This window comes from Pseudorca crassidens, chromosome 16 (genome assembly GCF_039906515.1).
Source record: "Pseudorca crassidens isolate mPseCra1 chromosome 16, mPseCra1.hap1, whole genome shotgun sequence".
NCBI classification, from domain to species: domain Eukaryota; kingdom Metazoa; phylum Chordata; class Mammalia; order Artiodactyla; family Delphinidae; genus Pseudorca; species Pseudorca crassidens.
In genome coordinates this window covers 15423942-15436280 of record NC_090311.1, presented here as the reverse complement: position 1 = coordinate 15436280, position 12339 = coordinate 15423942, and the positions used below count along the sequence as shown (strand labels likewise).

General features: G+C 40.8%; 1 protein-coding gene across 2 annotated transcripts in view; it reads left to right on the top strand.

Annotated features, from left to right (window-relative positions):
* The window catches only part of TRUB1 (TruB pseudouridine synthase family member 1), a 52772-nt gene extending 40646 nt beyond the window's left edge, over positions 1-12126 (top strand). Inside the window, exon 9 of one of the 2 annotated variants that reach the window (XM_067709305.1) lies at positions 12109-12126. In XM_067709305.1, the coding sequence (XP_067565406.1) occupies positions 12109-12110 (2 nt within the window). In that variant the 3' untranslated portion in view covers positions 12111-12126. Of the gene's footprint in view, positions 1-8831; positions 9050-12108 lie in introns of those variants that run through there. The other variant, XM_067709304.1, reaches the window with a different exon arrangement.
* The last annotated feature ends 213 nt before the right edge of the window (positions 12127-12339 follow it).

The following is a 12339-nucleotide window of genomic DNA, read 5'->3' as shown; positions in this document are numbered from 1 at the left end:
TACTCTTGGTTGCGGTCGGTGTGTGGGCTTCTCATTGCGGTGGCTTCTCTTGTGGCAGAGCACAGGCTCTAGGTGCACGGGCTTCAGTAGTTACAGCACATGGGCTCAGTAGTTGTGGCCCGCGGGCTCTAGAGCGCAGGCTCAGTAGTTGTGGCGCATGGGCTTAGTTGCTCCGTGGCATGTGGGATCTTCCCGGGTCAAGGCTCGAACCTGTGTCCCCTGCACTGGCAGGCGGATTCTTAACCACTGCGCCACCAGCGAAGCTCCTATTTGTTTCCTTCTTAAGGAGGAGGTGGAATTGGATTGTTTGTTTGGTTTCTTCTTCAATAAGAAGCATCTTAATATAACTAGTCTGGACATCTGTCCCATTTTCAAAAATTACAAGTTTCGATCATTGCTAAACTGTACAGATCCCAATCTGTCTGCTCTGCATATATTTGCATTTATAAAAGCAGAAGCAGCCTAAAAGTTTTTCTAATGCAATCCCCTAAATGCACGAAGTGTTAGATTGCTTTCCCCCATTGGTTCATGCATTGCTAAGGGCTTAAAAGGATCATTGATTTGAATTATTGAATGTGAACAGCAGGTTGAGTTTCTTTTTTTTTTTTTTATAAGGACCTTTGGGACATTGCCTTAGTTTTTTTGTTTTTAAGTTAAATCTCATTTTTCTCTGAAAATAAGAAGTTAAAGCTGTATTCACATAAGCTCCCAAAGTGCCAGATTTTCATTGTGTTTTTAAACCATATAGGAAATGTTTGATTCTGACGGAACATTGCTGCTGAAAATTGGGCTGAAATTTCTAGGCTGAAAATATAGTTATAACTACTGTTATTCAAGTGTTGTTTTATTTTTCTTTCTTTTAAAAAAATTTTATTTATTTATTTATTTATTTTTGGCTGCGTCGGGTCTCCGTTGCTGCATGCGGGTTTTCTCTAGTTGCAGCGAGTGGGGGCTACTCTTCGTTGCTGTGGGCGGGCTTCTCATTGCGGTGCCTTCTCTTGTGGAGCACCAGCTCTAGGAGCGCGGACTTCAGTAGTTGTGGCTCGCGGGCTCTAGAGCGCAGGCTCAGTAGTTGTGGTGCACGGGCTTCATCGCTCCGCGGCATGTGGGATCTTGCCGGTGCAGGACTCGAACCCGAGTCCCCTACATTGGCAGGCGGGTTCTTAACCGCTGCGCCGTCAGGGAAGTCCTCTTTTTCCTTTCCTGAAGTTGATGCAGAAGAAATAAAAGAGAGAGGGAGAGATCCTATCTATAATAAAAAGCCATCCTCGATTTTTGTTGTCTTGAAATTTAAGCTCGTTTTGACTTAAATTCAGTAAACACAGTTCTAGACTTTAAATGTTGAACATTTTTATTGTGTAATTTAAATTTTAGTTCCTATTGTTTTTTGATGGTTTACTCTTTCCCTGTGGAAAGGCAGTTGTGCCGTGTCAGCACAATTTGTGATGGTAACATCTGGGTGAATGGATTTATTTCAGTTTGTGTTCTGTTCAGAAAGCTTGCCAAAAATAGAGACTTGTTTGTGATGTCTAGTGTGGCTTCCTAAAACATAGCAAAGAGTCTTACTTAATTCATTTGTCAGGACACTACACAAATAAAAAAATGGAAGTCTCATTCACATAAGGCAGTCATGTGATATAAAAAGTTTAGGTAAGGGGATTGATAGGGTGACCATATAATTTAGTATCTCAACCCCGATGCTTGTGAGAGTGAAATGGGAGTCCTAAAATAATTGAGACATTATTGATCCACAGCAGGTCTAAACTGGGGTTATCCAGGACAAGCAGATGCCGTTGTCACCCTAACTACTTGCAACTACTATTTAAAGTCTCATTTACCATGGTATATAGCAAGTTCTGGGAATTCTCGTACGTCATTGATGTAGCTGTGTCAAGGAGTGATGTGGTAGGCATTCTAATATATCAGGCAGTATAACACTTTCCTGGATTTCTAGTAGGTAAAAGGCGTGTTAGGGCAGAAGACAGAGCAACTGGGACTTGACAAAGGCTTGAACGCTGCCTAATGAAAAACCTGCTATAGCTAATGGTTAATTGTTATTGGCTAAACATCTTTCTTAGTAAATCAAATATATTTAGCACTTGTAGGAGGGCACAGAAATTGATAGCCTACAGGGGAAAGTTGTGATTTGGGTTGCCTGTGGCTTTGATTCCAGAATCAGAAATATTAGCCAAGGATGTCAGCAAATGAAATACGTTTTCTTTGTCACATGTCATGAGATGCAGCTACTGCCCTATTTTCACTTACAGTCTTCCTTCTGAATTAATATACCTTAAAAATAGCTGCGGATTCTCAAATCTGTAAGAATAGTATATGTTGCCTGCCACAATTTCTTTTCTCCTGAAGATCTCTTCAAGGTCTTTCAAGAATGCAGTTTAACTTAGCAAATATTAGGGGACCTACTCTGTGTGTTAGATGCCTCTGAGATACAAAGAGGAGGGTGAGTCTCTGCCCTCAAGGCATTTTCTATAATACAAGAAAATAAAGTGAATGCATAGCAATACAATACTACAGAGGCAGTTGCCATTAAAAAGATACATACGTTACAGCGGGGTGGTGGGTATAAGGATATTTATAGCACAAGTCTATAATTTTCTGCATGTTTGAAATATCACTTAAAAAAATTTTAAAGCTGTATATCGCCATATCTGTATAGTACCAGGAGAATTCAGGGAACTGGGCAGTTACATCCGGTTATGAGGATCTGTGTTGGGTTTATCTACCCTTTTCTGCAACATTCCATTTCCTTTAATTGTCACTTAGCTTCCCTAAAAACTCTCTCATGAAAAGAGTCTTCTTTCTCCCACACCTATGCAGTGGTAGGCAGCACAACACACATTCTTTCGGGTGCCCAGAACATCCCCCATGGTTTGCCGCTAAGAGTCTTTGATGTGAGGTTCACTCTGTCTTTCTCTCTTAACCTTGCCCATCTCACATACACTGTGTGTTGGCACCTGCCCCCAAGACTGCCTCTCTCCTCACCCCATCCCTTGCCAAGGCAATCTGGTATATGCCCACTACTCACCTTCCCCAGAGCACAGCTCCAATCCAAGCCACACACAGCTCTTGACAGGACTCTGCAGTGGATTCCTTTGTCTCCCCGCACAGGTCTTGTTCTCTGAGCACCTGAAGGAGGTGAGACTGGGGGAGAAGCAGGTGTGGAAATCCAGAGGATATTGAGAAGTGCCTGTGCTGGCTTGAGAAGTTTTATATTCAGGAGTTGCGGTTGGGTTGGTCTCAAAGGAGAGATGGAGGCTGAAGAGCTGAGATTCTTCAATGTGTGATGGATGTTCGTGGGCTAGGATCAGGCCATCCTTCTAGGCAGAGTGTAGATGGAGAAGCTGAATGACTTCTGAGTCCTTAGTCATCCCAAATCAGGCCGATGTGGTAGGAGGAAGCCTGGGGAGAATGAAGGGGGTACTGGCCAGTGCTAATGAGAGAACTGGTCAGGTCGGAGCCAGTGATCACCGAACCTGGAGAACTTGAGTTTGTTGGTCATCTTGAAAAGAGTAGGTTCAGAGACCATTTGAAATTATTTGTAATTGCATTATTCTGGGCCAAATGACCAGAAAAACAACCAATACTTACTGAGCAGTTACTGCATGCCCCGCTCTGTATTATTCCCACTGAGGTCTCCCAGCAGCCCTCTAAGATAAGTACCATATCCCCATCTTACAGATGACAACACTGAGGCACAGAGAAATTAAGTAGTTTGCCTAAGGTTACACCAGCTGATTAGTGCAGAGCGAAGATTTGAACCCAGGCACCGTGACCCCAGAGCCCATGCTCTTAATTACTAGGCTGATACTCACAGAAGATTGTGTGGGGGCTAGGGGGAGAAGGGGAGGAGAGGGGAGAGGCGGGGAGAGGCGGGGAGGGGAAGGAGCACCTCTGGACTAGAGAATTAGGAGTTGTTTACACAGAAGTAAAAATTAAAGCTGTAGTTGTGAATGAGATCAGTGAGGAGAGTGAAATTAAGTGTGTGGAAGAGAGAGACACCCAGTAATCACAGGGACAGTGAGCTGATCACTAGCTGAGGATTAGACCCTTGAAAATATCTACTGATAGACCCAGGTTTCTTAGACTCTGAAGAACTCACATCGCCTTTGATGAGCGCAAGAATTTCATATCCTCCTATAATGTTATTTATAATGCAAGTCACATTAAATGCTGTGAAGGAAATCAAAGCAATGGACAAAACGCCACTTTGTTTTTGAACTCAACCCTTACTCCCAGATTCTGATATGTGTCTATACGGGGGCTGACAACACACACACATACACACGCACAGGAGCAGCCCTGGCTTGGCAGGTGGGAGGAGAAAGTTGAACAGGATGAGCCGTTTGAGAGAGGGTCAGTCAGAAGCCAAGAGAGGAGACCGGGACAGGGTTTCGTAGTGAAGCCCAGGGGATGAGACCTCTCATCTAAGAAGAGAATGGCAGCGCCGCTGGATGCGCAGGGCAGGGTTCCTTCGGGGGCTGCTGAGATCTGTTCACCTTGGTAATAACACTGGTGCATATGCAGTAGTGTAAGGAAATGGATATTTTGTTTACAAGCAGACAACGTGTGCGAAAACATATTTGCAGACCTATAATGGATAATAGAACAACAAGCTGAAACCCTCCAATCCATTTTCTTGCTTTCCTGAGAGAACTGATCATTAGAATTGCGGGTAACCTTGAGAAAGGAAGAAAAAAAGCTCCACTGGAGCTGGGCTCATTTTCAGCTGTCAGCGGAAAAATACAATCCCGTACCAGCCTCCAGCAAAGCTCTCAGTCTTGGCCAGCCAGTAGTTGTTTTCCAACTTCTCTCTGTTACCTTTAAAATCCAAACATTTTTCCATCCGTTCTTTTCTGCTGTGCCAGCACTGATCAAGCTAAGTGCGAGCATTTGCAACATCAAGATACCAAGATTACTCACTATGTCACTGGACATGCAGATGCGGACGGCCCACCTCCTGCAGCTGCTGGATCAGGCTGTGCTTTTTTTTTTTTTTTGGTAGAAGTTCTTTACATATTTGCATTGTTAACCCCTTGTCAAATATATGGTTTGCAATTATTTTCTCCCATTCCATAGGCTGTCTTTTCTTTTATTAAAAAAATTGTTTTATTGAATTAATTCAACATGTAACGTTGTGTAAGATTAAGGTATACAGTATGTTACTTTGATACATTTATGCATTGTAATATTGTAATATGTTTTAGCGATATTTATCACATTACATAATTATAGTACAATATTATTGTCTGTATTCATTATACTGTGCATTAGATCTCTATGGCTTATTTACTACTTGTTACACATTTGTACCCTTAAACACCATAAATCTTATCCACACCCCATCTCCCTGGTCACCAGCATTTTTACTCTCTACTTTTTACAGGTTGACTTTTTTAGATTCCATGTATAAGTGACATACAGTACTTGTCTTTGTCTGACTTATCTTGCTTAGCATAATATACTCAAAGTCCATCCATGTTGTCACAAATGGCAGGATATCCTCCCTTCTCATGACTAAATAATATTCTGTTATGTATATGTACCATGTGGTTGTTTTTCCATTCATCTGTTGATGGGCATTTGAGTTGTTTCCATGTTTTGGCTCATGTGAATGTGCACTCCCATATTTACTGAAGCATTATTCACAGGCTGTGCTTCTGAAGGGATATGGTAACAGCCACGTTCAGTCAATCTTGCCTTGAACTAATGGACGAAAAGAGGCAGCTGACCCTCCACTGTAAGGGATAGCAACACTATAAGAAATCATTTTTTTTTCTGTGTCAGTTTCCTACCTTTCCCTCATTTCATAGATGAAATCACATGTGTAGAACCAACTTTGCAGTTTAGCTCTGAAGTCCAGAATGGCTACATGGGAGTGCCGTGCCTTTTCAGATACTTATTCCCTTATGTGTTAAATCACCCAGAAAGCTGGAGGAAGATGCTTTCCTGCTTGAGCAGGTGCAAGAAGGGTGCTCTCTGAAGGATATTCCGACATTTTACAGTTGAAAGGATGTGGAAGGTCTGGGAGTATTAATAATAACTATTACTTTTTATTTTTTTAAATAAATTTATTTATTTTTGGCTACATTGGGTCTTCGTTGCTGCGTGCGGGCTTTCTCTAACTGCAGCGAGCGAGGGCTACTCTTCATTTTGGTGAGCGGGCTTCTCATTGCGGTGGCTTCTCTAGTTGCGGAGCATGGGCTCTAGGCACGTGGGCTTCAGTAGTTGTGGCTCGCGGGCTTAGTTGCTCCGCGGCATGTGGGATCCTCCTGGACCAGGGCTCGAACCTGTGTCCCCTGCATTGGCAGGTGGATTCTTAACCACTGCGCCACCAGAGAAGCCCCTATCTTTTTATTTTTAACCTCAGAGGCAGGGAGTGGAGTCAGCTATACTGCTCAGTTCACGGCACACTTTTATTGCCATGCCTTACAATGCCTGCTCTTCTTTCATGTATTTATTCCCCATTCCTGTTCTCTCACTGACCACGCCCCCTTACCCCGTAGGTGATTTGCTCTAATGTGTTTACTGTGTATTTGTTTATTTGTGTGCATTCTTACAAATTGTGTACTATCAACCTACATAATGCTGCTTACTGTGTTACGTATCTTTCTCTTTTCACTCAACTAGGTTTTTAAGATTTATCCTTGTTGCTATGTGCGTATCAAGTCTATTGATTCTAAGTGCCGCAGACTATTCCACAATTCTTATCTCTTCATTGGGTGCTTAGTATATGCTAGGTTCTATATTAAAGTGCTTTAGGTGCGTGATCTCACTTGATCTTACCGACAACCCAGGAGCAGGGTACTGTAATTTTGGCCGGATTCCCAAACCGAGTGAAACAAATCAGAATCATGATAGGGGATTCAACAGAGTGAAACCAGTGTGCCAGGAGCCAGGTACTGTTTGCTCAGCATAACTCAGGGGCTGCTCTAGCAGCCCCTTCCTGCTTCATTTCTTCTCTTGGACTCTAAACACTGCTGATTTCGACTCATAAGTTCAGCAAATGATTCTTGGGAATCACCTAATACCCAAAGACAAAGGAGCTGCAGCAAGCATTGGGATCCATGTAAATTCTCTCGAAAGAATAATTTTATAGAAGCTAAGGTGGCCTTAGTGCCCCTTGAACATAGTGTGCTCAGCCCAGGCTCAAGCCTAGTGGTTCCAATAGGAAATTACAGAAATTTTGAGCTTCATAGCAGGATCTACATCTTCAGTGGCACAACCAGTTGGGTAAAGAGACAATTGCCTGTGATCTCAGTTGCCTCCTTTTCTCCGGTGGAATGGAGAGATGGTGGGATGTGTCACTTGAGTGTTGCCTAACAATCTCATGCAAGAGGCTGGAAACTGTGACTGCAGATCATAAGTATGGAAAAATTAATAGACTCTTTATGCAGAATATGAACTCTTGTATGGATATAGTTAAAGGGTTGTCCTTTATGTCTTGATTCCCACCTGAATCTGGTAGAATAACATATACCCCTTAAAAACTTTTTGTCAACAATTGCACTATATCCAGTGTAACTCCCAAATCAAACTCCACGAAAATGCTTCAAAACCCAGTATAGGGAGATTTTTAACCATGTGTGACAAAAGAGAGCTTACTTCAGTGTTGAAATTCTTCAGAGAAGTATTTAATTATGTTCTCTCAGATCTTGTATTTTGTTTCTCAAGCCTTCATTTCTATCTTATTCATTTTGGAAGTAATGCATTTAAGTAAAACTTTCAATGATCGAGTATCTTTGGAAAATTCTCTGGTTCCTTTCATATTTCTGTAAAAAATAATGCTGATATTACATTTCTTTCAAATTGTTTATTTCTCTAAGGATTTAAAGGATATGTCTAATTTGTATCGACTAGTTTTCACTTCTGGTCATCAAGCTTCTGTTCTCTTATTACCCTGTAAATCCAACTGGCTAATCTAATAAAGAGCTTCTAACAGATTCTTTTTTCCAGTATGTCTTATCTTTTGACTGAATGCCAGTAACAAACTTAACTGTTAGGATTCTTTGCAATATTTCCCAGAGCGCACTGACTACTTCCCTCTTCTGAGAGTAATGCCAAAGTATGATGCAATAAGATAATGTGAACCCAGCATGGACATAGGAAAAATTGGAAGGAAAGGAACCTCTCTGGGCTTGAGCCATAGATGATAGGCTCACTGAATCTAGGCTCTGAAAGGTCCCCAGGTGAAACAGACATAGTCTGTGCCCATGAAGTACAGAGGAGGGATGGAAGAGTCATGCCTGATGAAGCTTGATACACACCAGGAAGGAACTCAGAGCTGCCCTGTGCAGCCCAGGGGTCAGGGAGAGCCTCCCATAGGGAGCAGCCTCGGAGCTGCCAGGTGATGGGGAAACTCTAGGTGAGCTCTTCTGACTTCCCAGAGCTGCTTTTTCACATCCACTCATTGGCATTGGAGTGTGACCACCTTCAGGGACCCACAAGTCTGCTGGGTCCTCTTCTCTGCAGAGTAGTAACACTAACATGGAACCAGGCCCTAGGAAAGGGCTGTCACCATATCCTACTCAGAAACTAGTTCACTGGAAGGACCTATGGGCCACTCACTTTCTGACTGCAGAAGCCCATGGACATTTCCATTGCTGGGTCTCCTTTTCTCCTTCTCTTCCTTAGAATCAGAATTTAGAGAACACAATGTGCCAGAAAGTCATGCCTTCCTTGCAGGGCAAGACCTAAGGGCCTTTCCCAGCAGGAATAAGAGTGGATGCAAGTTTCCTCTTCTTCCTGTGGTGGATAGGCTCTCTGACAGCCCAGAAAATTTTAATTACTTGGGTTTTTTTTTTGCCACACCCCAGGGCTTTCGGGACCTTAGTTCCCCGACCAGGGAGTGAACCTGGGCCGTGGCAGTGAAATCACCGTGTCCTAACCATTGGACTGCCAGGGAATTCCCAGCCTGGAAAAATTTGACACCAACCTGGCAGGCAGCCCAAAGTGGTGGGGCGGGGTGGTGGTGGGATGAATTGGGAGATTGGGATTGACATGTATACACTAATATGTATAAAATGGATAATTAATAAGAACCTGCTGTATAAAAAATAAATAAAATTCAAAAATTGAAAAAAAATTTGGGTCTTTGTGTTAGGTCTTTGTTGCGGCGCGGGGCTTCTCATTGTGGTGGCTTCTCTTGCTGCGGAGCACAGGCTCTAGGTGCGCAGGCTTCAGTAGTTGTGGCGTATAGGCTCAGTAGTTGTGGCTTGCGGGCTTTGTTGCTTCGCAGCATGTGGCATCTTCCTGGACCAGGGCTTGAACCCGTGTCCCCTGCATTGGCAGGCGGATTCTTAACCACTGCATCACCAGGGAAGTCCCTTCTTCCTTACTCTGAGCTCTATGCCTTCAGAGCCTATTCTGATTATCCTATGATGTCTGCCTCTCCCTCTTCTCTGTTAGAAATGGAAAGACATGGAAGCCACTTGCCTTTTACTGAATGAAGAATTAGTTAAAGAAATAAAAATTGATAGGAAAAATGAAAATATAAATTAGGCAGTATACTAACAGGAATGAGAAGATAGTTGACTCAATTAAAAACTGACAGGAAGGAAAAAAGAAAAGAGGGAAGAGAGGACCAAAATAATAACCTGAATGACCTATTTGTTAGAAAAATAACATCAGAGAAAGTAGATATTGTTTATACTCATGTATATTTCTATAGAGCAAAATTTATAGATATCATATCTGATCCTTTCTGAGTAAAGAGAGCTGCAGGTAGAATTAAGAAGAGATTCAAAGAAATGTAAAACCCTAGCACATGCTATGTCTACCTGGAATGGTTACTCATCTGCTCTAAACTATGAAGTGTTTAAGACTCAGCTTTAATGTAATTAAGATACATAAACTGTATTTACATGTAAGTTTGTACACTATGTAAATTGTAAAATGTAAATTGGTACAGCCTCTATGGAAAACAGTAGGGAGGTTCCTCAAAAAATTAAAAATAGAACTGCCATATGATCCAGCAATCCCACTTTGGTGTGTGTACCCAAAGGAAATTAAATCTCTATCTCAAAGAGATATCTGCACCCCCATGTTTACTGCAACATTATTTATAATATTCAAGCCATGGAAACAACCCAAGTGTCCATGGATGGGTGAATGGACAAAGAAGATGTGGTATGTATACAATGAAGTATTATTCAGCCATAGAAAGAAGAAAATCCTGCCTTTTGCAACAACATGGATGGACTCTGAGAACATTAGGCTAAGTGAAATAAGACAGAGAAAGACAAATACTGTATGACCTCACTTATATGTGGAACCTTAAAAAACCGAAATATACAAACAGAGAAAGGATTAGTGGTTGCCAGAAGCAGGTGTGAAAGGCAGAAGAGATGGGTGAAGGTAATCAAAAGGTACAAAATTCTAGTTAGAAGATAAGTTCTGGGGATGTAATATGCAGCATGGTGACTGTAGTTAACAATACTGTACTGTATATTTGAATGTCACTAAGTGAGTAAATCTTAAAAGTTCTCATCACAAGAAGAAACATTTGTAACTGTGTGAGGTGATGGGTGTTAACTTACTGTTGTAATTATCTTGCAAAATATACAAATATCGAATCATTATGTTGTACACCTTAAATGAATACAATGTTAAATGTCGATTCGATCTCCATAAAACGGAAAAAAAGGAGACTATAAAGAGAGAATGAGAGAACGAGGCAGGAGAACACTCAGGATTTCTTACTTCTCAGTCTCCAAAATCACAAGTGTCTCAGACAAAAGAGGAAAAAAGCAACTCTGTGAAAGAAAAGCTTGGTGCTGTAAGGTTTAAAATGTACTCCTGACCCAACTCCACCATTGAAATCCTCCCCAGTGTTGCACAGCAAAGGATCCCAATCCTAGGAAGTGTTAAATTGAATTTCTGTAACATAAAATACAAAATATCAAAAAGTACTGTGAAGCAACAGTTACTAAATCTGAACTGGTGCAGGAATAAATCAACAGATCAGTGAGGCAGAAATCAAGTCCAGGAATAGACTCAAATGCATCAAGTAATTTAATATAAAATAAAGGTAACATGGTGAACCAGTGGAAGAAAATTGATCACGTAATAATTGATATTGAGGTAATTGGCTTGTCACTGGGAGAGAAGTAAGCTTATTCCCTACCCTAAATGAATTGGAGATGGATAAAAGACATCTGTGTGTGCTAAATACATTGAAAATATATTTTTTAGAATATCTGCTGGAACCAGCCATGCCACTGATCAAATAAAGATGCAGAACTGTAAAACAGACCCAGTTTATCAAAGCATTTTATTTAAAAAGTTTGTTTACTTTTTAAAAAATTTATTGAGGTATAGTTGATTTACAATATTATATAGGTTTCAGGTATACAACATAGTAATTCACAATTTTTAAAGCTTATACTCCATTTATAGTTATTATAAAATATTAGCTATATTTTCTGTGCTGTACAATATATCCTTGTAGCTTATTTATTTTATACATAGTAGATTGTATCTCTTAATCCCCTACCCCTATCTTGCCTTTCCTCCCTTCCCTCTCCCTAAAAAGCATTTTATTTTTAACATTCTGCACTGACTCGCTGAATGAGCATTAATATGGAAGTTGCCTTTTCCAATGATGAACTCAATCTTCCCATTCAATGTAGGAACCTCTAATATTTAAAAAATAACTGGACCAGTTTTTTTTTAGGCCCGGTGAGAGCTAAACGTTATACCTGAAGGACCAGGAGATTGGTAGTTCTTTGCATAGAGGGTCAGAGTTAAAGTTGAGGTAATTCTGACATCTATTAACACGAAGCAAAATTAGTAGAGTATCCCTGCTTGGACACTTTTATGGTTAAATTTGTTTATTGAACCAACAGATGCAGTTTATATTGGGAATTTTTAACATATCAACATGATCTTGGCTTAGCCTAGCAAAATAATATATTTTGTTTTTGTTAACTGTTTTCCTCAACAGGCTGATTTTAGCTGCTTGAAGAAAAGACATACACACAAACACATACATTTAGAAATTATATAATATCAAAATTCAGTCCTAAATGTCAGGGCGCAGAACTACATCCTAACAACAGAGATGCATATAAAATTTGTATTTTTGTGTTTCAGAAATTACTCATAGGAATTTGATAATGATTTCTTGGATATGATACCAAAGGCACAGGCAACAGAAGAAATAAGAAGGCAAGTAGGACTTCATAAAATTTTTAAATTTTGTGCAACAATACACTTTCAACAGAATAAAAAGTCATCCCACAGAATGGGAAAGAATATTTGAAAATCATACACTTGATAGGGAACTAATATCCAGAATATATAAAGAACTCCTAAAACTCAACA